This window comes from Cervus elaphus, chromosome 22 (genome assembly GCF_910594005.1).
Source record: "Cervus elaphus chromosome 22, mCerEla1.1, whole genome shotgun sequence".
NCBI lineage: Eukaryota > Metazoa > Chordata > Mammalia > Artiodactyla > Cervidae > Cervus > Cervus elaphus.
This window is the reverse complement of record NC_057836.1, coordinates 4,113,235-4,138,465: the sequence shown is the minus strand read 5'-3', so window position 1 is coordinate 4,138,465 and position 25,231 is coordinate 4,113,235. Positions and strand designations below refer to the sequence as shown.

The 25,231-nt window shown below is 43.1% G+C and overlaps 1 protein-coding gene across 3 annotated transcripts in view; it reads left to right on the top strand.

The window, feature by feature from the left end:
* The window catches only part of ATXN10 (ataxin 10), a 140,292-nt gene that overhangs the window by 33,639 nt on the left and 81,422 nt on the right, over positions 1-25,231 (top strand). For all 3 annotated transcript variants that reach the window (XM_043880862.1, XM_043880865.1, XM_043880864.1), the window contains exons 4-7: positions 7,709-7,805; positions 10,145-10,303; positions 12,903-12,983; positions 22,164-22,329. In XM_043880862.1, the coding sequence (XP_043736797.1) occupies positions 7,709-7,805; positions 10,145-10,303; positions 12,903-12,983; positions 22,164-22,329 (503 nt within the window). The remainder of the gene's footprint in view (positions 1-7,708; positions 7,806-10,144; positions 10,304-12,902; positions 12,984-22,163; positions 22,330-25,231) is intronic.

Here is a 25,231-nt window from a genome sequence, read left to right as displayed (position 1 = left end):
TAAAACAAAAGCCTCAGAGCTCAAATTAGAGGATTAAAGAACAGCAATAAAATACAGATTTCACTCTGTTGCCTGGAAAGGCAGTTATTTTTGAAGTCTGACTGTGGTATGGTAATTCATACAGGGAGTTCAGAATGTACTACGTTTTGTAATTGCTGTGAAGTACGATGTGGTGGGTAGTATGTCCCTGACAGAACTGAGGAACTGGGGTGGGCAGGAGTAGGCTTCTCTCGTAATGATGGATTCCTAAATAAGACGTCCAGAGGAAGCTGCACAAACGCTGTGATTAAATAACTATTAGTGAGGAGCTGGCCTCCTCCACTGTGCTAGGATCCCACCCCCACTCGCCCACTCAGAGATCAGCTCTCCTCTCAGCATTTTCTGCTCTCTGCTCCATCATCTGTCAGCGTGTAATATGATGTGCTCTCCTGCTCTCCATCTGTTGCCTTGACTCTCTGTCCTTCTCGAGCACTGTCCCTTTTCTCTGTCCCTCAGTGGCTGCGGAAGATTGGTTACTTGGTGTTAACAATAGAGGATAAAAGATTATTCCATCCCTTCTTCTCAGGATCAGTTTTCTGTTCCCTGAAGCAAATAGATAATCTAACAGAAAAATCTGAGGAGCCAGTTTCCAAAACTGTTAATGAACTAGTTTGCATTGATGGATAAGTTAGTCGTTTGGTCAGTGGCTTGGCTGTTCATTGATATTTACCAGTCAGAGAGAGTAGATCTTTATAGACCTGTTCTATGTAAGATGCGTTGAGAGTTGTTCACAGTCTAGGTAGTTGCAGTTGTATCAGTTCATTAGTGTATTTCTTACTGCTAGGACATTCACATAACATAATTTACCGCTTTAAAGTGAACAGTCGGGTAGCATTTAGCGTATTGAGAGCGTTGTACAACCACCACCTCTGCCTGACAGAAATGTTCTCATCACCGCAGAGGCAAAGCCCGTGTCCCCCGAGAGGTTGCTTCCCACTTCCCACTCCTGGCCACCACCATTCTGCGTTTTGTCGCTATGGGTTTGCCAAGTCTGGATTTTTCATATAAATGGAATCATAGAATTATGTGACCTTTTTTGTCTGGCTTTTTTCACTTAGCATAATGTTTTTTGAGGTTCATCCACACTGAACATGTGTCAGTGCTTCGTTTATTTTTATGACTGAGTGATATTCTGTTGTATGCACAGACCACATTTTTGTTCATCTGTTCATTCATTGTTTCCATCGTTTGACTCTTGGGCCACTCTTTGGCTATTTAGAATAGTGCTGCCATGAACATGTGTGTACGTGTATTTATCTGAGTACCTGCTTTTTTCAGTTCTTTTGAGTATATACCTAGGAGTGGAATTGGTACATCAATTTTATATTTAAATTTTTAAGAAACTGCCTAACTTTTCCGTAGCAGCTGATGCTTTTATATTTTCACCAGTACGGTTCCAGTTTCTCCACATCCTTGCTGACATTTGTTTTCCTTTCTTTGGATTATAGTCATCCTTGTGGGTGTGAAGTGGTATCTCATTGTGGTTTTGATTTGCGTTTCCCTAATGACTAACAGTGTTGAACATCTTCTCATGTGCTTTTTGGTTATTTATAAATCTTCTTTGGGGAACTGTCTGTTCAGATTCTTTGCCCAGTTTTTAATTGGGCTGTTAAATTTCATTGTCAGGTTGTGAGAGCTATTTATTTATTGTGGATACTAGGAGTTATGTTGAATCTGTAGACCCACTTGGGAAGAATTGCCATCTTAACGATACTGAGTGTTCTGGTCCATGAGTATGGGACATCTCTCCCGTTTATTTAGGTCTCCTTTAGTTTTTCAGTTGTGTTAATTTCAAGTAGATAACTTGTGTTTATTAATGGAGTTGGAAGGATATTACTGAGGCAGGGAGGAGACTGGAAGTGATGTTTCTCATGCCTTCTTGAAAGAGGCAGCCAGTGATGTTAATCTTATTTGGAATTCAAGAATGAAACTTTGGTGCCACATGAAACTTAAACACATTTTATAGTGCATTAGTTCAAACCTAATACAAATCTTTTTTTAAAAAGTGTTCTAGCTCCTAATACAGCGCCTGTACTATCTTTTGATTCTTTTTCTGTGAGAACCTTATTCTTCATAGATTTTTAGCTGGTTATTGGTGCCAGAGTTTTGTTACCGCTCTTGAGGTAAGAACTATAATTACGTTGTCAAAATAATATTTAGAGTATTATTTTCAGAGAATAATTGCAGTGGTGTGACGAATATCTTATGCTCATCAAATTTTATGTAAACACAGGCATGAGTTATTTTAATTGAGTTATTGGTGTTGTTTTTGGCCTTTGTTCTTCCCTAATCTATAAAAATAATGTTGGGCTTTCTGAGGGGCTTTGTAACATTTGCAATATTTACATAAAGATCAGTTGATAAGCTGTTTGGTAAAAGTAAACTGTCATTTGTACTTGCCTTGAGTTTTCTTTTCTTGTTTCTAGGACATCTTTAAACCTTTTCCTTCCCAGAATTGTGTTCTGATTCAGAGAGCTAATTTTTAGTTGCCTGATGAGTTGCTGGGTTCGTTGGCTTTCAGACTAACTTATATTGTTGGCTCTTCTTGAGTGTGTTAAAATTTTACAAAGATTTCAGTGTTAATATTCTGAAATATTCAGAAGAAATATTAATGTCATTTTAAACTATGGCAAGATTAAAATGAAGATTTTTTAATTATGAACATTTTATAAAATTTTATTATAGAGTAATTTTTTTAATGAATAAATTTTAAAAAAGGCCTTAATATGCATCTCTGGAGTTATTGTCAAAACAGTTTTTCATCTGATTGCAAAGAGGGTTAGGCAAAAGAAAAATCAGAGTAACAGGATTTACTCCTTAGCTCATCCCTCTGTCCAGTAATTTCTCCTTATTTAATTTCTATAAGAATTTATCTTTTTGTCCAAATTTGACAAATAATGTATGCCAGCACCCTTTTTCCATCCCATGGCAGGTCGTGAGTCAGTCAGGCACTCTTCTTGGCGGACTTATAGAGGAATGTTTAAAAGCTCAAAAAAGTAAGAAGAAAAATAATTGTCGTTGTCTGTGCAGGCTACGTTAGACACTGTTTTTCAGTCATCTTCAGTGTTTGTGTGTAGGGGTGTGAACCTGTGCTTACAGTCTTGCATCCTGCTTTATTTTAGATTAAATGTTAACTTAGTTCAGTTTTGAGGGTCTTGCTTCAGCATTTTGTTTGCAGAGTTTTTTTATCTCAGTGTTTTGCTTTTTGGCCACAGTTCCGCAACTCCTCTTTGAGTGACCAGTTGTCGCCTTACTCTGAATAAGTGACTAGCTCACACTGCTCACACACCGCAGCCTTCTCCATCCTCACAGCCGCTTTGCCTCTGACGTGCTGGAGCAGCAGCGACGGGCTTTGAAGAGAGGCCTGGGTTCCGGGAGCCTGTGGACAGAGCCCGCATGCCCAGCAGAGCACGCATCTAGGAGGTTGGAGGCCTGCAAGTCCTCTGCCCTTGAAGATGTCCCCTGGTCGCTGCCTGGCGGGATTTCCTTTAAGGGAGCAGGGCCTTGGTTTCATCCCAGCTTCTCCTGTGGCTCCTTCCTGATGAGCTGATCCTGATCCCTGGGAAGAGCTGCAGCTTGTTCTCACCCGTCCTGCTCCTGCCACTTGCAGGCTTGGTGGCCCGGGCTGGTGACCCGACCTTCTGAGCTGTGGTGACTGTGCACAGGGGATGATGCTACCCCCGAGTCCACGAGGGTGTTGTGGCGTTCGCTGAGATGATGCAGACAGCACGCGGGTGTCTGCTCTTAGGAAACAGCACATGCCTGTTACCACTGTCGCCTCTGACCTCCCGCCTAGGTTCTCGAGGCTGTGTTCATGCTGGTGTTCATTCTTCAGAAGTGTCCTGCTGTCTCCACCCAGGGTCTCATCACACTCCACTCTGTCTGTATGGGCCGCTCTGGCCCCAAGGGAACCACTTTGGGTCCAGCAAACAGGAGGCTGTGGGCGCTGACCCCTCAGCGTGGGTGCCAGGCGTAGCTGGGGCCTGTGGGCACTGGCCTGCGGTCTTGGGTATGAGCTGAGGAGGGGCTGGGGCAGGGGTGGGCGTGTAGGCGTCCACGGCAGTGTCTGTGACCTCAGACTATATACCAGGATTGGGTGCCCATGAGAAGTGGCTGGCTGGCTGCCCTCCTCGGTCTGGGGCGGCAGCCAGTGTGGACCAGGGCCCTGGCTTGTTGCTGACCTGGGCCATGTGCTTGACCACTGTGCCTCCATGTCTTCACCTGTAAAATGGAGATGACTATACCTGCCATACGGTGGAAGTTATAATAAGAATCTATGTAAAATAAAACACTTAGAACGGTGCGAGTTGCATTCGTGATTGACCAGTGTTAGGCTTTGCTCTGGTTCCGAGGCTGTCGTTACGTAGCTTTGAGCTTAGCCGTCTGTGCCGTTCAGTGTTGCTGGGGTAAGGGGTGTCCACAAACTCGTGTCTCCTCTGTGTTCTGTGAGGTTCAGCCAGCGGAGGATCTCATGGGTGAGTGGAGGCAGCAGGAGGGAGAGCGACTGCTCCCCACTCGGGTCTCCCTTGAACAGCCCTTGTTCCAGCTCCCTTCCCCCGGGAGCCTTTTGGTTTTCCCTCTGAGACAGCCAGCCTGGCTCTTGCTGAGGCTGAGCTCAGGGCTCCAGACGTACCAGCCCGGCAGCCCTTCCCCAGAGGTCTGGGCCCCCTCTGGAGCCACCAGGCTTCTGGGTGCTCAGAGCCTTGTCCTCGTACCCTTGGACCTCCAGTTTTAAGGGTGGTGACTGGTTGTTTCTGGTAGCCTTTACCTCCGTGTTACCTCAGTCATGCCTTTTTAGTTTAACTAATGGCCATATATTAAATTTTCTTTGTTAAAGGATAGTTCGGCTTCTTTGACGATATGGTCCTGGTGGGTTGAGCTGAGCGTGTTTTCCAAGGCTGTGCTTGACAACATCTTTTCCTGCTCCTGTTTCCTTCCTCCCTGCTGCCCCTGGCCCTTCTTGCCATCTCTGAACCAGCTTGGGTGCAACCAGGAGACGGAAACCACACTGCAGTTCACATAGGGAAAATTTAAAAGAAAGAATTACTAACTATAACAAAGGCTTGAAATAACAGGGGATTGACTACTAAGAAGTAAGGAGAATGCCAAAGAACACAGGAATTGCACACAAGAGGAGTGACCAAGGCCACAGGGCTGGGATAAGTGTCTCAGGAAGAGGCTCCCCCCCTGCTCCCTGAGGTCTGAGATCCAGGCCTCCTTGGGGAGGGTGCGGTGGTGCTGAAGTTGCTGAGGGCTGATGTTGGTGGAACCTGCTGGACACGCACCCTCTGGGGTGCAGGGGGATGTCGTCCACAGGACGCTTCCAGGACGTGGAACTGGCTTCGAAGCGTCCTGAGGAAGCTCCTGCCTCTGGACACTGCTGGTTGTCCTGCTGTGTGGGAGCGTGTCGCTGGAGAAGCTGTTCCTGCAGGAGCTGAGCCCAGAGAAGCAGGAGAAGCCTGGCCAGAGGACGCCCCCAGATCCAGAGGGGAGCTCTCCCTTCCCCACAGGACGGGCCAGGCCAGCTGATGGAGGAGGGGTCAGAAGGCCCGCCTTCATGTCTGCAGAGCGGGCCGAGAAGCTAAGAGGCGGCAGTTGGTAGCTGGTTCTCAGGCAAAAATAATTCAGATGTGCTTTGTTCACTGATGTAAAGGACTTCAGAGAACCTTTAGTTCCTAGTGCGTTGCGTTCTCATGAATGCTTTGTTATTTTCCGACTGAAATTTTTGCCAGTCTGGTGTGTGTGTAGTACAATCTTGTGGTTTTCCCATGGGCTTTAGTGCTTTTTCCTATATATGTATGTGAATGTAGACACATGGACTTCCCGGTGGCTCAGCGGTAAAGAATCTGCCTGCCAAGCAGGAGGTGCGGATTTGATGATCCCCTGGAGAAGGAAATGGCAGCCCACTCCAGTATTCTTGCCTGGGCAATCCCATGGACAGAGGAGCCTGGGGGACTGCAGTCCGTGGGGTTGTAAAGAGTTGGACGTGACTTGGCGCCTGAACAGCAATAACACCTACACACATATATATGTTCTGTGGATTTGGACAGATGTGTAGCACATGTATCCATCAGTGTCACATTGTATAGAGAAGTCTCACTACCCCAAAAACCCTCTGCTCCACCTGTTCACAAACCCACTCCTGTCCCCTCACCCCTGGCGGCCACTTGTCTTCTTACTGTCTCCATAGCTTTGCCTTTTCCAAAATGTCGTAGAATTGGACTCATGCAGTATATAGCTTTTTCAGATTGGCTTTTCATTTGGTAATATGTGTTTGAAGTTCCTTTTCATAGCTTGGAAGCTCATTTCTTTCTAGTGCTGAATAATACTCCATTGTTTGGATGGACCTCAGTTTATTTATCCATTCGCCTACTGAAGGACGTCTTGGCTGCTTCCAGGTGTTGGCAGTTAGGAGTAAAGTTGCTGTAAACATTCATGTGCAGGGTTTTGTATGGGCATACATTTTCATTTATTTTGGGTAAATACCACGGAGTACGATTGTCGAGTTGTATGCTAAGAGTATGTTTGGGTTTGTAAGGAACCACCAGACTGTCTCATGAAGTGGCTACGTGAGCCTCATTCCCACCCGCAGTGAACCAGCGTTTCCTGCCGCTCCACGTCCTCGCCTGCACTTGACAGCATGCTGGGTTTTGTCCAGAATTCTGCAGTTTTATTTGTTGAAATAGTCTAAATATGTCAACCAAGTTGTTACTAAATCTTACTCAAATCTTCTAAATATGCTGATCGTTTTGTCTGTCTGTTTTATAATTTACTGGGAAGAGTATATTGTTATTGCTGAATTTAACTGAATTTTTCTCTTTGCTCTATACTTTTGTCTGTTTTTCTTTTATATATATTTGATTATATATATAATATTTGATATAAATTTGATAATATATATATTATTAGGTGATTCCAATTTAAAATTATGCCTTTCTGATAAATTAATTCTGAAATGACTTTTTAAAAAACCTTCCAATAATGCTTTTTGCCTTAAAGTTCATTATGTCTGATTTTAAGTGGTGTATGACTACCTTTGTAGGCTAGTATTTGCCTTGTATATCTTTTCACCATTCTTTAACCATCAGTACTTCTATAGCTTTGTATTTTACATGTATGTTTTAAATCCAATCTAAGGGTAACTGTTTCAATTGAAACACATATTCCAGTGATGTTTAATGTGATTACAGGTAAATTTGTGCCTACAGTTACAGTCTTTTTTAAAAGTTAATTAATTTTGTATAAGAATATTGTTTTGGTGAGGGCTTTCCTGGTGGCTCAGCGGTAAAGAATCCACCTGTCAATACAGGAGACTCGGATTTGATCCCTGGGTCAGGAGGATCCCCTGGAGAAGGAAATGGCAACCCACTCCAGTATTCTTGCCTGGGAAACCCCATGGACAGGGGAGCCTGGTGGGCTACAGTCTGTGGGGTCGCAAAGAGTCAGGAGTGACTTCGCGACTAAACAACAGCAGCATGTATGGTTTTGGTAAGGTATTTTAATATTGACGTCATGCCCAAAGTTTCGCTGTGGTGAGAGACTTTCATAGTTGAGAGAAGCTAACAGACACTTCTTGTTGAATAATATGAGAATATTTCTCTTTAGGATATATTTTAGTGAGTTAAGACTCTATTCGTCACAAATCTGTTTTGCTCTTGTCAACCCTCAGCGTTTCGCTGTGGCCTGCAGTTTCTGGGTAACATCGCCTCACGGAACGAAGACTCCCAGGCTGTTGTTTGGATGCATGCATTCCCGGAGCTCTTCTTGTGAGTACCTTGCTAAGAGTTTTTCTGACTTCTGAGAAGGTTGTAGTTATATCAGTCCACTTACGTGAAGTTTCAAAACAGGAAGAGCTAACCTTGGTAATAGAACTCAGGACGGTAGTTGCTCTTGGTGGGTGGTGGCGGGTTCTGCTGGGAGAAGGCGTGAGGGCGTCTCCTGGGTTGAATGTTCAGTGTCTTGATCTGGGTGGTGGTCACATAGGTGTGTGCACACCTAGTAATTCACTGGGCTGTACACTTAAGATTTGTGCCCTTCATTGTGTGTCAGTTTTTACTTTATGTGAATAAAAGTTTTGGTTAAAGTAAATACCGTTTAGGACACTTTTTAATAAGGAAAAAATTTAAAAGAAAAAATGGTAAAGCATTGAAGTATGGGGGATGAATGAATCACATATTTATTAATTGAGCATTTCTTACGTGCTCAATGCAGTGCTGTGCGTTTTGGTAGATATGGACAAGTGTAAGATGTTGGAAGGTCAGTGTGTTTGTCTCAGTTGGTTCATGGTATTGTTTCTGGTGCTGAATGCTTTGCATTGCTCAGCCGTGTTAGCGCATAAGAAATGGAGCCTTGAGATGAAAAGTGGGCTGGTGGTGGCCATAGGAAAGGCCTGGCCAGGAGCAGGAGGCCTGCCTCTGGTCCAGGCTCCGCTGCCACCCAGGGGTGTCTTCTGTGGTGGCCACAGTGTAAGCACCAGAGCAGCTGTTGTTCAGATGCCCTGAGCTGCTGTTACAGTGTATTTCCCATCCTGTATAACATCCCTGTGCTTCCCTGGGGGCTCAGCGGTAAAGAATCCACCTGCAATGCAGGAGACACGGAGTTGATCCCTGGGTGGGGAAGATCCCCTGGAGAAGGAAATGGCAACCCGCTCTAGTACTCTTGCCTGGGAAATCCCGTGGACAGACGGCAGGCTCCATGACTTAGTGACTGAACAACAACAACGTACTTGCAGGGCAGGCGGTACTGTCCCCACCTGGACAAACGACGGGACTGATGCTTGTCATGGATGAATGGCGCAGCTGCAGCGGGAGCCCAGTGCTGCCCTTGGGATCCAAGTCTACACGTTTGAAATACCAGCTGCCCAAACTCTGTGCCGTGATTGTGTAGGTTTTCTGGGCTCATCTGTACAGAGTTAGGATGAGGTGAATGCTCGTGTTATCTCTAGCTCACTGTGCTGGTAACTGGTTCTCAAACTCCTGCAGATACTAGAGTTGAAGGCAAAAAATCTTCATGGTTAGTAATAATTGAGCTTAGGTTGGAAGGAAGAGTTGTGGAATTCAAGCTATAGAAATAAACACTGCTCACTTTTGAGAGTGTGTTCCTTGAAAACTCTCTGAGCACGTCGTATCTGCCAAGTTCTGAACTAGCTGATTGGAGGAAGGGTAGCTTAGGTATATCCACTACTCCCCAAAGCCCATGCTGGAGACGTGTCATTGTGTGAGAAGGGATGTGACTCGGGAGGCCAGGCGTCACAGGAACATAGGAGAGGTCCTGAACAGGGCAGCCGGAGTTCACCTGGTGGGTTTTTTTTTTTTTTTTTAACTTGGTGGTTTTACATTCGTTTCAGACCTGGTGCTCACAGAAGCCAAGGAGGTCTTGCTATCTTGTTCCATTTTTGTGTCAAAAAACACACTGAAAGAAGTTATGTGACTTCACTCTATGCATTTGTGAGACAGATACAACCAGGTTTGAACTCAGTTTTGGCAGGTATTGGCTTTGTGCCCTTGGGTGAGTCAAGTCAACACATTCTTCATCTGTGAAAAAGGGTACTACCTCCTTCAAAAGAGTATTATGAGGTTTAAATGAAAAGAAGTCCTGCCATAGTGCATGACCATAATAGAATTGACAGTTGATAACATAGTGACCTTTTAAGGTCACACAGCTGATAAATGGAGGAACCAGGAGTTATCCTGAGGCTTTTGACTACCAAGTTCTCCATCTATCATCTTTCCTTGGCACATTCTGTCCCTCAAACTGTTAAAGAAATGCCTATAGTCTTGGAAGTATCTTTTTTTGCCTTTTAATTTTTCTTTCTAATAAGAATGAGCATTTCAGTGCTTTATAAAGTAATCACTTTATTTTTTTCTTTAAGCAGATGTTATTTACTTTTTGCTTCTGAGTCAACTGCAGCTTTCATATCGGATACTTTGTTTTGTGACTAATTTTATATTTGCTATTTTTGCCAGAAATAATGTTTCAAAGTTGTGATTCTTCATTAAATCCTTAGAAATGTCAGTGTATACTGAATTTGTTAGTTGGATTATTGTCATTTATGAGTTGTCATATTTTATTATTGGGCTAACACCCTGATTTCTTTATTTGGAAGATCTTGCCTAAATCATCCAGACAGAAAAATTGTTGCCTACTCGTCAATGATTTTGTTCACATCCCTGAATTCTGAAAGAATGAAGGAGCTGGAAGAAAACCTCAATATTGCGATTGATGTCATAGAAGCTCACCAGAAGCAGCCTGAGTCCGAATGGCCGTAAGTGTCTTGTTAGACATGCGACTGCTTAAGAACATGCTGACGTCACTTTCCTGGTAAAGGCTCTGAGTAAAAACTTGAATTAGAACAATTGAACAATAAGTTAAAGTTTAACATATGTTGAAAAAACAAGAAAAGCCTTAAGAATGGATCCTATTTCTGGCCCTTTCTGTTTGTAAAGTAAGTATGTCTTTCTCTCATGCCCTTTCTACTTGGACTTCTGCTTTGGATGGAGTGTATTTTTGATCCTTTCCCAAGGTAATTTGTTCTATTTTTCCATAAAGTTGGAGTATTGCTTACAGGCTGTAAAATGTCTTTGTGGCATTTTATGTATCAGATTAGTGGGACCCCACCTCCCTCATAAAATATTACCACAAAATTTTTGCATTTACAGAAATAGTAATTCTATAAGAATCTATAAATTTATAAATTCTATAAGAATTTAATCTCACATTTGAATTTTGTCACTTAGAAAATGTTAACCATGATTGGATCTCTTCTGGTTATGAAGGTCTTTATCTTTGGTTCTTCCCTGGAGCAGATATTGGGTAAGAAAGTCAGTGCGATGAAATCTTAGTGAAAGTTGAACGTTTACTTGTAACTTTGTGCAGCACCCTAGGACAGAGAGTAATATTATATTTAGAAAAACAGGCCCAGCAGCTAACATAATAAAAACTTACCAGGTAATTGACAACTATTTAAATGACCACTTTTGAGATGTAAGGAAAAAAACCTACCTCTCACTGGTATTCCATCTTCATTGCTTTGTGTGTGTAATATTGTTTGCAGCCAGGATTATGACATTCAGTGTTAGGCCATAAGGTAATGTAGCAAAGAATTCCAGTCGTCTGTATGGATGTCCAGACAGAATACTTTTTTCCTGCCTGTATTCGTATTGATAAATTATGAATGACAGTTGTTATCCTTTAAATAGTTCTACAGTGAAAATGGGGCTTCCCCAATGGCTCAGTGGTAAAAGAATCTGCCTGTGATTCAGGAGACATGGGTTTGATGCCTGGGTTGGAAAAATTCCCTGGAGGAGGAAATGGCAACTCACTCCAGTGTTCTTGCCTGGAGAATTTCATGGACAGAGGAGCCTGGCGGGCTACAGCCCATGGGATCACAGAGTCGGACACGATTTAGTGACTTAACAATAGCAAGAGCACACTGCTCTTCTTTCTTTCATGTTGCCTTTTCAAGTCCTTTTTTGTCACCTCTAATTTAAATGTTCTTCCTTCCCTCTTCAATTAGGGATTCACCGACTCTTGATTTCCCTGCCCCATCCATCACCTCTCTCCCCACCACCCCCCAGCCTCTCGTTGGATCAGCTCTGCTGTTTCTGTAATCCATGATGTGTCTCTGTTACACTGAAGACGTTTTTCTCTGATTACCTATCTGTGCGTGTGTCTTTCTTCACTGTTAGAGTTTGGAATTGGGGCTGGGACCTAGCCCCTTACACACAGTATTTGGAACATTGCATTTTTGAATGAAAGTTCTTGAGGGAAGATATTTTGAGCTCCAAGTAGGTGGTTTATGAATGAACTTTAGGATCACAGTTTTGTATATCTGGCTTGATAGGTTGAACTTCTGTTGTCGCACTTAGATGACCTACCTAAGTTGATGTGAAAATTGAGAATCTTGAATATTATTCATTATTGTTAGGAATATTTTATGTCAGTGTTGTTCAGTTATTTGAAAGGTTATGGGAGAAATAGAATATGTGTTTCGGTTTTGTTTTTATGTGAAGTGACGCTGTGTTATGGTAGTTAACATGTTTCATTTGACTATCATACTTAAAAGGTATACTTTTACGATGTTATTTACTAAGGAGTGATTAAACTGTGTTTGTCAATATAGTTAATGCTTTACTGTCATGCTTAGTACTAACCTTGGTTATGAGCAGTATATTCCTTAGTTCTTAAGTCTTCAGATACCCTCTGGTAAATATGATTCAGAGTTAATTAATAGTACTCCTCAATCTTTTTAGTTGTCACAGTAGTACTTTGAAGAAGTATGCTTATAATCTTTGCCTCAGGGCTTCCCCAGGTTGATCTCTGAGTTTCGATGAGTGCATTGCTTGACAGTGAGGATGTTTTCGTGGTAACTTGAGAGTGCTTAAGGAGTAGATAATTCATGACTGTTGGTGGCATATGTTTCAGTAAAAAGTAGGACATGTCTGTTTCTCTGGTTAATCTTAACACTACGCTTTTGACTAAAACAGTTTAATATGTTTTGTTACACCTGAGCTTGTAGCTAAATTTCATTTTATCATTTAAACTATAGTGAACTTTTTCCTTTTGTAACTTAGATATTGGTAAAAACTATGGTAGGTCCTTTCCTTGAATTTAATAAATTTGAATCACTGTGATAAAGTTTTTAGAAGTAAAATTGGAGAAAAGTATTTTGAGGGTTTTTGTTTTCTTTTCACTGCTAATGGAAAAATAGTATGTGACCCTCTTAAAACATTTGAAGATTAATTGAAGCTAATCAAAAATTCAACAGGAGTACTTTATGTATAAACTGTGCTTATAAAGTAGATGAGGCCTTGTCTGTTTTACTGTGTTTCTAGTAACCTAACCCTTTCCTCCTTTTCTCTTAGGTTCTTGATTATTACAGACCATTTTCTGAAGAGCCCGGAATTGGTTAAAGCCATGTATGCCAAAATGAGCAATCAAGAAAGGTAACCCCAAAACCAGTGTGGTTTTGAGCATTTAGCGTTCCATATAGAGCATCCTGTACACAGGACTGAGAAACTGTGTGGTTTCTTCCTGGCACAAAATCTCTAAATACATGCTTCTGTGTCAGTGATGGTTTTAAACTGGCTGGTTAGCATTACAGCTCAGCCACAACAGCAGCGATTTACCCAGCGTTGCAGAATCCAGGTTGGCGCCATGATTTGGTAAAGCCATATCAGAAAATGTGGAGAACAAAATGTTAGGCTTGTCCTTCGTGTTTAAAGTAATTCCTGCATCTGTGTGTTAGAGCTGTATAGATGGAGTGTGCCCATTTGTTCACATCCCTGTTGTCAGGATTCGGGATCCACTCTGTAGCTTTGCAGTTTTCCAGTGTCTACTTTAGAATGAAAGGAAATCAATACGTGTCTTTGGCCTTCCCTGCCGTGTAGTGGGTGGGGCTGTGCCCTCGGAGCCCAGAGACCGTGACACCTTGGCCCTGCGCCTTGTTGTCTGGGTGACCTCGGCCAGGTCTTTCACCTTGTTTTCAGTTTCCTGGCCTGTAAAATCAGAGGAGTGAGTAAAGTGATCCTAGGACTCTGTCCATCCCCAAAGTGTATGTTTTTCCTAACCTGATTGGAAATGTTGCCTTAGGAAAACAAAACTTATTCAGAAATCACTGATCTAATGTCAAAAACCTTAAAAAATGTTAATCTTTTGATTATAGTCACAATTTTTATAATTGCTGTGGTTTTGAAATTCTTTCAGTGCATTTGGGTTCCAGCAGTTAATCTTTATGCACTTCTTTGTAGTCTTGTTAAGTAGTGTTTTTTTATTCTTTAATATCTTTAACAAAAAGGAAAAGTTCATGCTTTTAAAATTCATTTAAATGCCATATTTATAAATCCAGTACCCCTACCACCACCACGTATGCATACTTCTGCAGAAAAAGAATTAAAATAAGTAATATGAAGACCAGTGCTATAAATTAGTACATTGCTCTGCAGTGAGGAACATCCGAAAACAAGAACACACAGTTTCATTGTATTTTAATATCCAAACTTGTTTTTCACATGTTCCTATCAAATGATCTTTTGTTAACTGATCCATTTCCTAACCCAATGAAGATGACGGACTAAACATTTCCCATTTTTATTACAGAAACCGCAGCCACTGCTTTGCAGCGTCATACAGATTTCTTGCTCAGATGTCACCTCCCCTGCCCCATTATTTTTCTTCCAAAGGAGAAATACTTCTATTTCTCACACACCTGCTGGCTAGTGTGTGACAGTAGCATTGGATCGTCAGTGTGAGGGCCAGGATTTGGTCTTTTATATTCTGTGCTGTCTGTGTTTCTGAACCAGTGCTTGGCACATGATAGGTGCTAAAAAAAGTTTTGAATGAAAGCTTGTGTGACTGAGTGGATTTTCTCACTGGTGTGTTTATCACTGTAACATCACCTACTGGGTTGGAAAGCTCAGTGCTCTCCCCGCCGCCGCTGCCTCCCCCTCTCAGTTTCCCTTGGTCAGTAAGCCTTACCACTTCGACCATCTTAGTATGTGGCAGATTGATTCCTGTCACAGCTCTGGTTTACATACCACCTTTGACTAGACATGGGCTTTAGTTTATTTAAAAACTGTGATAAAATACACCTAATACAGGATTTACCGTTGTAACCTTTTAAAAATGTGCAGTTCAGTAGTTTAAGTGTAGTTACGTTGTTGTACAGCCAGTCTTCAGAACTGTTTCATCTTGTATGATTGAAACTGTGCCCATTGGGAACTTCCTTGGGGGCCCGGTGTTCAAGAATTCGCCTTGCAATGCTGGGGATGCAGGTTCGATCCCTGATCGGGAAACTAAGATCCCTCGTGCCGCAGGGCAACCTGAGAGCTTGCATGCCACAAGGAAGAACCCAAGAACACAGCTAAGACCTGATGCAGCCAAAAATTGAAAAAAGAAAAGTCTACCCATTAAACAGCTGCCCATTTCCCCCTCCTCCAGCCCCTGGAAACCACCGTGCTACTTTCTGTTGCTGTGAATTTGATTCCTCTAAGTATGGTTGATGCTTGAACACCTCGAGGGTTTAGCGGTGCCGACCAGCAGCGCAGTGGGAAACCCGAGTGTAACTTACAGCCAGCCTCTGCATCCGAGGGTCCTCCGCATCCTCAGATTCAACTGCCTGCAGAAGGTGTCATGCGGTGGATCCTGTTTACTGAAAAATTCCACGTCCGTGTGGGCCTTTGCAGATACTGCCTGTGTTCCCTTGGCTCTCCTGAGTTGCCGAGGCAAAGTTATTTGCATCCTCACCTGTGCATCTATCCTGATTATTTGCTTTTCTGCCGAAATATGTATTCTTCAAGGACAAAGATCGAATCTTGTGAGTTCTCTCTTCTTAACACCTGCCAGAATCAGTACTGGAACATTACTGGAATGGGAAACTCTACAGATACCAAATACTTACTGAAGCATCTCTTCAGGATGCTGACTCTGTCGATACTGTGGACCGCAGATGACCCCATCCGCCAGGAGGACGTGGTTTGCTGCCGTAGGCCTGGCGTGGCTCGGCTGGTTCGGGTGAAGTCGGCTGTGGGAACTGCTGGGCCTGGCGGCTTGTCTTTGTTCAGTGGCAGGAGGAGGGGACTGGGGCTTTACAAGAGCGCTCAGAGGTCTATGGAGAAGTGGGGGCTGCTGGGTTCCCTGGTGTCTCGTTTTGGGCAATGATGGATAATTCTTGAGTGCCGTGCTGACAGAAGACATGTTTTTCTCAATGGGGATGTTTGATGAGACTAATTTCGCCCCTTGTTTCTGGAGTGATGCTCCATGCCGTCCTGTGAGAACTGAGCAGACAGGACAGGTCCGTATTCTGGGGTTCAGATGAGGGGCTGCACTGAAGATTTCCGGGGCACTTGTGGTGTCTCAGCTGGGGACACACAGCAGTCTACTGAGGAATGCCCAGGCTGTGGCCCCAAGCTGCTGAACTAGAGAATCCAGTCGGGTTGGGGGCTGTTAGATTAAAAAAGCTTGAGGGCTCAGTCAGTGAAACAGGCACCGTGTTCATTGAGCCCCTGCTCGTGGCCCCTGGGGCTTGAGGGTGTGAACGGTGCCCCCTCCCTGCCCCCGGCGTGGGCGTGTAATGGGGAAGCGATGCTTTCTTGTGCTGGCTCTTCTGGTTGTCATGGTGAGTTGACTCCTTCACCTTGGTAGTTTATTTGAACTGATTACTGGGTGAAGATATTTTGGATACAGGGTTAAAGTCAACTCACATAGTGTGATTATGCAGAAATGAGTGCCTGCGTTTATACAGTTTCCTATTTCCCCTTCCCAGTGAATTGGAGTGATACTGAATTAAACTAGCTGCTCCTAGAAACCAGCTTGTGTAGTTACCAGCTTTATAATCTGTGTTGTGTTCTTGTTCAGTTGCTTAGTTGTGTCTGACTCTTTGCGACCCTGTGGACTACATCACATCAGGCTTCCCTGTCCTTCACTGTCTTCCAGAGTTTGCTCAAACTCATATCCATTGAGTCAGTGATTGTATCCAACCATCTCATTCTCTGCCACGCCCCTCTCCTTTTGCCTTCAATCTTCCCCAGCATCAGGGTATTTTCCAGTGAGTCAGCTCTTCACATCAGGTAGCCAAAGGATTGGAGCTTCAGCAAAGCTGTCTGCAAAGTTATAATCTGTATAGCATAGGGTATAAGAGTGGAGGCTAGTTGGTGCTAGTTATGTCACTCTCTACTTTGGATAAGTTACCTCTTGGAACTTTGTTTCATCTGTAAAATGAGGATAATAATGGTAGGCACCCCATGAAACTGTCGTGGTTACTAATTGAAATAAGTATGAAGCTCTCAGTTTCTGGCATGTAATCATCACTCAGTAAAAGTGAGTTGGTATTTCTGCTTGCATGTTTCTATTATTACTACTACTCTGGTGAGCTTGACTTTTTCCGCCAGGTAGTATTGCTGTTATGTATGGAGGCAGCGTGCGACCATTGTCCTTTACTCCTCAGAGAGACCTTCTGAAATAGTTTTATTCTTGCCATGTTTTCACACCAGGTATCTGAGACTTTTAAGGTTAAGGTGTTTGCCCTGGTTCACAGAGGTAGCTGAGGTGGTATTTGAACTCAGTATGTCTGATGCCAAAGTCATTGATCATTTTCCCTGTAATGCAATAACTTCTCATATATGTAATTTATGATGGGATTAATGAGATTAATTCAGCAACAGCCTGTATCTCGGTTATCCTGTTGTCCAGGTTAATGAAAGCTTTGGCCTTTGTGGCATGCCATTCAACAAATCATACAGGTGGAGTAGTTCAAATATAAATTGAGAATTTGTTGGAGATGTCAGTCTTTGAATTACAGATATTTTATTTCCAGAATTGTAAGATATTGTTTCCTACCCCAGAATGCTTGTAAAACTCCCTCTTTCATTTTCCCCTCATCCTTTGCCCCCTCACTCCAGTCCTCTCATAACTACCCATTTTAGGACGGTGCAGGCACGGCTTTTGAGATTGTAGACTGCATCAACTGAAGCATGACTTTAAAATATGAATCTTGATGTAGATTTTTCCCATAAAACCGTTCCCATGTGCATTGCTGTCAGTTTTTTTATGAAACAGGAATCATCATTTTGAGGACAGAGTATGTAACTCTCAGAAGTGCATTAGAAGCAGGCTGCTCATGATAGCCAGTGATGAAGGGATGAGCTGAGGGGTGCGTCTGGGGGGCCCGAGGCAGCTCCCGTGATGATTTCTGGGTTGAAGGAAGTGAGGCTGAGGTGTTGTGATAGCTTTGGACAGCCGGTCTCTGGCCTCTGACTGGGTCTTTCTGGTTCTGCAGCCCTCACTCCTGGGTGAGCGGGTCTCTTAGACCACTCGTGCTCTGTTGGGTTTTCAAGCAAGTGTTCAGTGCGGGGAAGTGAGACGTTCCCCATTGTGTCCTGTTTCCCCTGACTTGGCAGTACTTCTCAACACACACATGTTTTCTGGCGTAGAGATGGGGCTGGCAAAGGCAGTGCACAATCAAAATAAATGCCCCTGAAGAAAAATTTCCTACTCAAGTTCTGTGTCCTGTGTGTGATTCCTTTATTTTATGAGAAGGATGGGATTTTTTTTTTTTGGTTTTTTGTTTGTCTGTTTGCTTTTTGTTTTTCTTGGCTGCACTGCATGGCTTGTGGGATCGTAGTTCCCCAGTCAGGGTTTGTACCCAGGCTCTTGGCAGTGAAAGCGGGGAGTCCTAACCACTGGACTGCCAGAAAATCCCCGAGAAGGATGATTTGGATGGTGGCTAGAAGCAGAGGGACTTAGAGAGTTCAGTGGGGACTCCGGGTGGGAGGACCCCATCTTCCAGACAAAGTTTTTAGACCCACTCCCTGACAGTGGGAGCCCTTAAAAGTTTTTATTGCTAGATGACTTCAATATAAGTAGGATCATTTAATGAAGTATAGTTTATTCCCAGGTACTTTTCAAGCTTGGTGTGTATCTTTTTATATTTTAAAGATTCATCCCAGATTTTTTTTTGTTCAGAATCGCTCCCTTCCTGTCGCTTAGCTCTCCGATCTCAGGATCACCTCATAGAGTGCAGAGGCACCCCTCCTGAAAGAGGAGATGCCCAGGGGCAGCGCTGCATTGGCCCATTTGCCGTAAGGCAGCCAGCAAGTCTGCGTTTACCTGCCATGTAGGGCAGCCCCCCTCAGTGGGGCCCTGGGACCCCAGGGCCTTCCTGTGGCTAACGGGTTGCCTCGGTTACCACCGCCCTCTGGCCTGCCTCTGTCCTGACCCCACCCAGCTCTTCAGGATCTGCTTCTTCCTCATTCAGCATCCGCGTGCTGTTGGTCCTTGCCCCCAGTCAGGACCTGTTTGTCTGTTCCTCATTCCTCTTTACCCTGTTCTGAGTGATTGTCCCCTGGGTGCTAGGATCATGCCTTCTTAGACCTGGTAATACCTGCCACATTATCCCAACTTACAGGGAATATCTTTAGGGCAGACCTTCAAGTTCCTCTTGAATCACATGTCCTATGTGGCCTCTTCCCTGGCATCTTCCCAGGAGGTCGTCCTGCTCAGGGAAGGTGGGAGGCCTGGCATTGTGGCTGGAGCACCCTGTTGTCTTCAAGGATTATATGTGAATTAGAGAAAACAGATGTATCTGAATGAATACTGAACTATTCATTGTTTTTCTGTGCTCAATTGAAGGGATTGTTTGTTTTATTTTGGATTAATAACTGCTGTAAGAAATGTGAAGTTTTAGGAGTTTTGAAAATTGCTAAGCTCTGTGGGTGATTTTCACAGACTAATGATCTTTCTGAAGAGGCTTTACAAATAGCTGTGAAAAGAAGAGAAGTGAAAAGCAGAGGAAAAAGGAAAGATATACCCATTTGAATGCAGAGTTCCAGAGAATAGCAAGGAGAGATAACAAAGCCTTCCTCAGCGATCAATGCAAAGAAATAGAGGAAAACAATAGAATGGGAAAGACTAGAGATCTCTTCAAGAAAATTAGAGGTACCAAGGGAATATTTCATGCAAAGGTAGACTCAATAAAGGACAGAAATGGTATGGACCTAACAGAAGCAGAAGATATTAAGAAGAGGTGGGGCAAGAATACACAGAAGAACTGTACAAAAAAGATCTTCATGACCCAGATAATCACGATGGTGTGATCACTCACCTAGAGCCAGACATCCTGGAATGTGAAGTAAAGTGGGCCTTAGGAAGCATCACTATGAACAAAGCTAGTGGAGGTGATGGAATTCCAGTTGAGCTATTTCAAATCCTAAAAGATGATGTTGTGAAAGTGCTACACTCAATATGTCAGGTAATTTGGAAAACTCAGCAGTGGCCACAGGACTGGAAAAGGTCAGTTTTCATTCCAGTCCCAAAGAAAGGGAATGCCAAAGAATGCTCAAACTACCTCACAATTGCACTCATCTCACACGCTAGTAAAGTAATGCTCAAAATTCTCCAAGCCAGGCTTCAGCAATACGTGAACCGTGAGCTTCCAGGTGTTTGAGCTGGATTTAGAAAAGGCAGAGGAACCAAGATCAAATTGCCAACATCTGTTGGATCATCCAAAAAGCAAAAGAGTTCCAGAAAAACATCTATTTCTGCTTTATCGACTATGCCAATATGTGTGGATCACAATAAACTGTGGAAAATTCTGAAAGAGATGGGAATACCAGACCACCTGACCTGCCTCTTGAGAAACCTGTATGCAGGTCAGGAAGCAACAGTTAGAACTGGACATGGAACAACAGGCTGGTTCCAAATAGGAAAAGGAGTACATCAAGGTTGTATATTGTCACCCTGCTTATTTAACTTCTATGCAGAGTACATCATGAGAAACGCTGGGCTGGAAGGAGCACAAGCTGGAATCAAGATTGCTGGGAAAAATATCAATAACCTCAGATATGCAGATGACACCACCCTGATGGCAGAACGTGAAGAAGAACTAAAGAGCCTCTCTAAAGTGAAAGAGGAGAGTGAAAAAATTGGCTTAAAATTCCACATTCAAAAAACTAAGATCATGGCATCTGGTCCCATCAGTTCATGGCAAATAGATGGGGAAACAGTGGCTGACTTTATTTTTTGGGCTTCAGAATCACTGCAGATGGTGATTGCAGTCATGAAATTAAAAGATGCTTACTCCTTGGAAGGAAAGTTATAACCAACCTAGACAGCATTTTAAAAAGCAGAGACATTACTTTGTCAACAAAGGTCCATCTAGTCAAGGCTATGGTTTTTCCAGTAGTCATATATGGATATGAGAGTTGGACTATAAAGAAAGCTGAGTGCTAAAGAATTGATGCTTTTGAACTGTGGTGTTGGAGAAGACTCTTGAGAGTACCTTGGACTGCAAGGAGATCCAACCAGTCCATCCTAAAGGAGATCAGTCCTGGGTGTTCATTGGAAGGACTGATGTTGAAGCTGAAGCTCCAATACTTTGGCCACCTGATGTGAAGAGCTGACTCATTTGAAAAGATCCTGATGCTGGGAAAGATTGAGGGCAGGAGGAGAACGGGATGACAGAGGATGAGATGGTTGGATGGCATCACCCATTCATTGGACTTGAGTTTGGGTGAACTCTGGGAGTTGGTGATGGAGGCCTGGCATGCTGCAGTTCATGGGGTCACAAAGAGTCGGACATGACTGAGCAACTGAACTGAACTGAACTGAATGATCTTTCCCTGCATTTGGTCAAAATACAGGGAGAGTTCAGCATGTTCTGTTTTCTACTTGAAGCAGTAAATAATTCTTACTTTTCTCTTGGTGAGACATGCTCCCTACCTAATGCAAGTGTATTTTCCCCCATTTGCTAAGCATTTTAGATATTTGTATCATTTCTGATAGAGGAATAAGTGAGAATTATGCGTTACCAGAAATAATTCAAACTTGAAAACACTTTTAAGAAACATTCTACTTGATTTATGCCGAGTAGAGTGCTCTGTGTATGACTTGTTTTTCCTGAGTGCAGGGAAGAGATTGTTGAATAGAAATATTTACGTGATAGTTTAAATATTGAAGCAAAAATGGCATTGGTTTGGTCTTCAGATTTGTGTTTTCATAAAGTAAAATAATGAAGCAAACTACAAAGCCAGCCTTCACAAGGAAGATAGTTAAGTGAATGGGCTAAAGGTTTAGCCCAGGAGACAGAGGCTGACTCCTGTGCTTGGGTCCTGACGTGACAGTCAGTGCCGGTGACACTGGGCAAGTAAGTTAGTTCATCTTACTGAGCCTCATTCACCCCTTTATTGTGGGGGCCAGTGACAGTACCTGCCTCTGAAGTTTCTGTGTAGATGAAAGGAGAAAATGTATGTAAAATGCTGTTAGCTCAATAGTAAATAGTGAATAAAAAAGTTAGCCTACTTAACTTTGCTGTTGTTACAATAGATGATGTATTGTATAACTTACCTAGACAGCATTATTGAAATGTAGAATTTTATTTCACGGCTCAAAGTAATGGATATAACAAGGTGCTTATTTCTGTAGCTAAGTCACAGCAAAGAAATCAAGATTTTGAAACATAGGTAATTGATTAATTGTATTCACAAAAAATAATGTTTTCCCTAAGTAGACATTATAAATAAGTTAGGAATTTAAAAATAAAAGTACTCTCTTAAAATGGTCTCTATAAATATTTTTGGTATTCTACAATTTCGGTATTACATATGCATGTAAAAATCGTCTCTGTTTTACAGGGTTACATTGTTAGACCTTATGATTGCCAAAATAGTGAGCGATGAGCCACTGACCAAGGATGATGCCCCTGTGTTTTTGAGCCATGCTGAGTTGATCGCGAGCACTTTTGTGGATCAGTGCAAGATTGTGCTGAAACTGACCTCTGAACAGCACACCGACGATGAGGTGAGAGAACAGAGAGGTTTTCTGACTCAGCCAGGTCCTTGGTGATAAAAACTTTTAAGTATTATGTAAGGAACCTACCTGCTGGGGACTGAATGTTTGTGGCTGGACCTCCCCTGAAGTTCCTGGTCAGAACCTGGTGCCCAGGGTGATGGTGTCAGGAGCAGGGCCTTTGGAGGCAGTTGGGTCATGAGGGCCTCACAGATGAGGTTGTAGAAGATACCCTGGAAAGTGTCCATACCCCTCCCACTACATTGAGGCCACAGAGAGAAGTCGTCCCTCTGCAGCCCTGAAGAGGGCCCTCCCCAGAACCCAGCTGGGCTGACACCATGATCTTGAACTTCCAGCTTCCGGAACTAAGAGAAATAAATGTTGTTTATGAGCTACCCTGTCTGGTATTTTGTTACAGCAGCCCAAGCTAAGACAGTATTATTTTAGAATGGTTACGAAAATACAGATTAGGGAAAGCAGTGCCCTTACTCTTACCATCCTGAGTTAATGACTTTAAGAAACTGTAATGAATGTATCTTCTAGGCAGTCAGCATCAAATATGTGCATGCACACACATACACAGGTGTGCATAGAGAAATCATTTTATGCTGCCTGTTTGTCAGTTCCTGTATTTTCTTCTGCTGAGTGTGAAAAGCTGCATGAGGGCAGAGTTTTGACGGTAATGTTCCTAGAACTGTGCACAGAGCAGGCACTTAGCGAATCCCTGCTGAGTGCATACATAAAGAACACACAGTGAGTGTCTTAAAATGCTACTATAGCATTCTGTGTAAAGAATTTGTCATAATTGGACATTTGAGGTGTCCTTGTTTCTGTTTATTACAGTCAGTGCTGCCATCTGTTCGCTGTCTCTGGATGGGGAGGTGGGAATGTGGACCCCAGCCCACAGCATTGCCCTGAGGGCCCTGTGTGGGGCTGTGAACCTGCTCACTCACACAGTAAATGTCCGCTGTGACTGTGCCCCTCTGCCGCGCAAGTGCGTTTCCTTCTCTGTGAAAACACCGCTCTCAGAGGTGCTCTGCTGTGGGCTTTCTGTGCTGTCTCACACAGGCCGTGTTAGGTCTTGCTCATAAGGTCCGCTTCTTGTTCTTAAGTCTGTGACAGAAGAGAGGGAAGCCTTACTCCTGGGCTGCTTTCCTTTCTGCAGGAAGAGTCGCCCGTTTCCAGCAGGAGGAGCAGTGGGCTATGCTTCAAGGAAGTTTTAAAAATGAATTTTCCAGGAGACAGAAAATGAAGTAAAGCTTAGTACTTGTTACATGACAGCTTTAAACTTTTTCAAGGCACGTACATTTACAGTATAGATGATTTCAATATTGTAATAAGACATTACCTGGTGTAACTTTTTATGTTTAGGAAAAGCTGTCTCTTTCACACTTTTTCCTTTAACAGTGGGAGGAATTATTATGTATTAATAGCTAGAAAATTGTAGTTTTTTTGGGAAAGCCCAAATAGTCCACTTTTTCAAACTCCATTGATCTATACACTCAAATTGCCAACATCCATCGGATCATAGAAAAAGCAAGAGAATTCCAGAAAAACATTTACTTCTGCTTTATTGACTATGCCAAAGCCTTTGTGTGGATCAAAAGAAACTGTGGAAAATTCTTCGAGAGATGGGAATACCAGACCACCTTGCCTGCCTCTTGAGAAATCTATATGCAGGTCAAGAAGCAACAGTTAGAACCAGACATGGAATAATGAACTGGTTCCAAATTGGGAAAGGAGTCCTTCAAGACTGTATATTGTCACCCTGCTTATTTAACTTATATGCAGAGTACATCATGAGAAATGCGGGGCCAGATGAAGCACAAGCTGGAATCAAGATTGCCGGGAGAAATATCAATAACATCAGATATGCAGATGACACCACCCTTATGGCAGAAAGTGAAGAGGAACTAAAGTGCCTGTTGATGAAAGTGAAAGAGGAGAATGAAAAAGCTGGCTTAAAACTCAGCATTCAGAAAACGAAGATCATGGTATCTGGTCTCATTGGTTCATGGCAAATAGATGGGGAAACAATGGAAACAGTGAGATACTTCAGTTTCTTGGGCTCCAGAATCACTGCAGATGGTGACTGCAGCCATGAAATTAAAAGACGCTTGCTCCTTGGAAGAAAAGCTATGACCAATCTAGACAGCATATTAAAAAGCAGAGACTTTACTTTGCCAACAAAGGTCTGTCTAGTCAAAGCTGTGGTTTTTCCAGTAGTCATGTATGGATGTGAGAGTTGGACTATAAAGAAAGCTGAGCACTGAAGAATTGATGCTTTTGAACTGTGGTGTTGGAGAAGACTCTTGAGAGGCCCTTGGACTGCAAGGAGATCCAACCAGTCCATCCTAAAGGAGATCAGTCCTGAACATTCATTGGAAGGATTGATGCTGAAACTGAAGCTCCAATACTCTGGCCACCTGATGGGAAGAACTGACTCATTGAAAAAGACCCTGATGCTGGGAAAGATTGAAGGAGGGAGGAGAAGGGGATGACAGAGGGTGAGATGGTTGGATGGCATCACCGACTCGATGGATGTGAGTTTGAGTAAGCTCTGGGAGTTGGTGATGGACAGGGAAGCCTGGCATGCTGCATTCCATGGGGTCACAGAGTGGACACGACTGAGTGACTGAACTGAACTGATATGCTCGTGACTTGTGCATGTTAATATGTGTATGTTATCCTTTAAGTTCGATGTTTTTTAAAAAAGCATTAGTAGTTTTTAAGGAGACCCATACCTCAGTATTTAGTATATCATAAACCCTGTGGTGTATTGGAGCTGACCTCTTCCAACTTTGAGAGTCAGTTATTACTAACTATTCAGTAATTTTGAGCTGGTTATTAAACTCTTGATAGTTTCAAATCAGCCATGGCGGAGGTATTTATACCTTGGAGAGCAGCGAATATT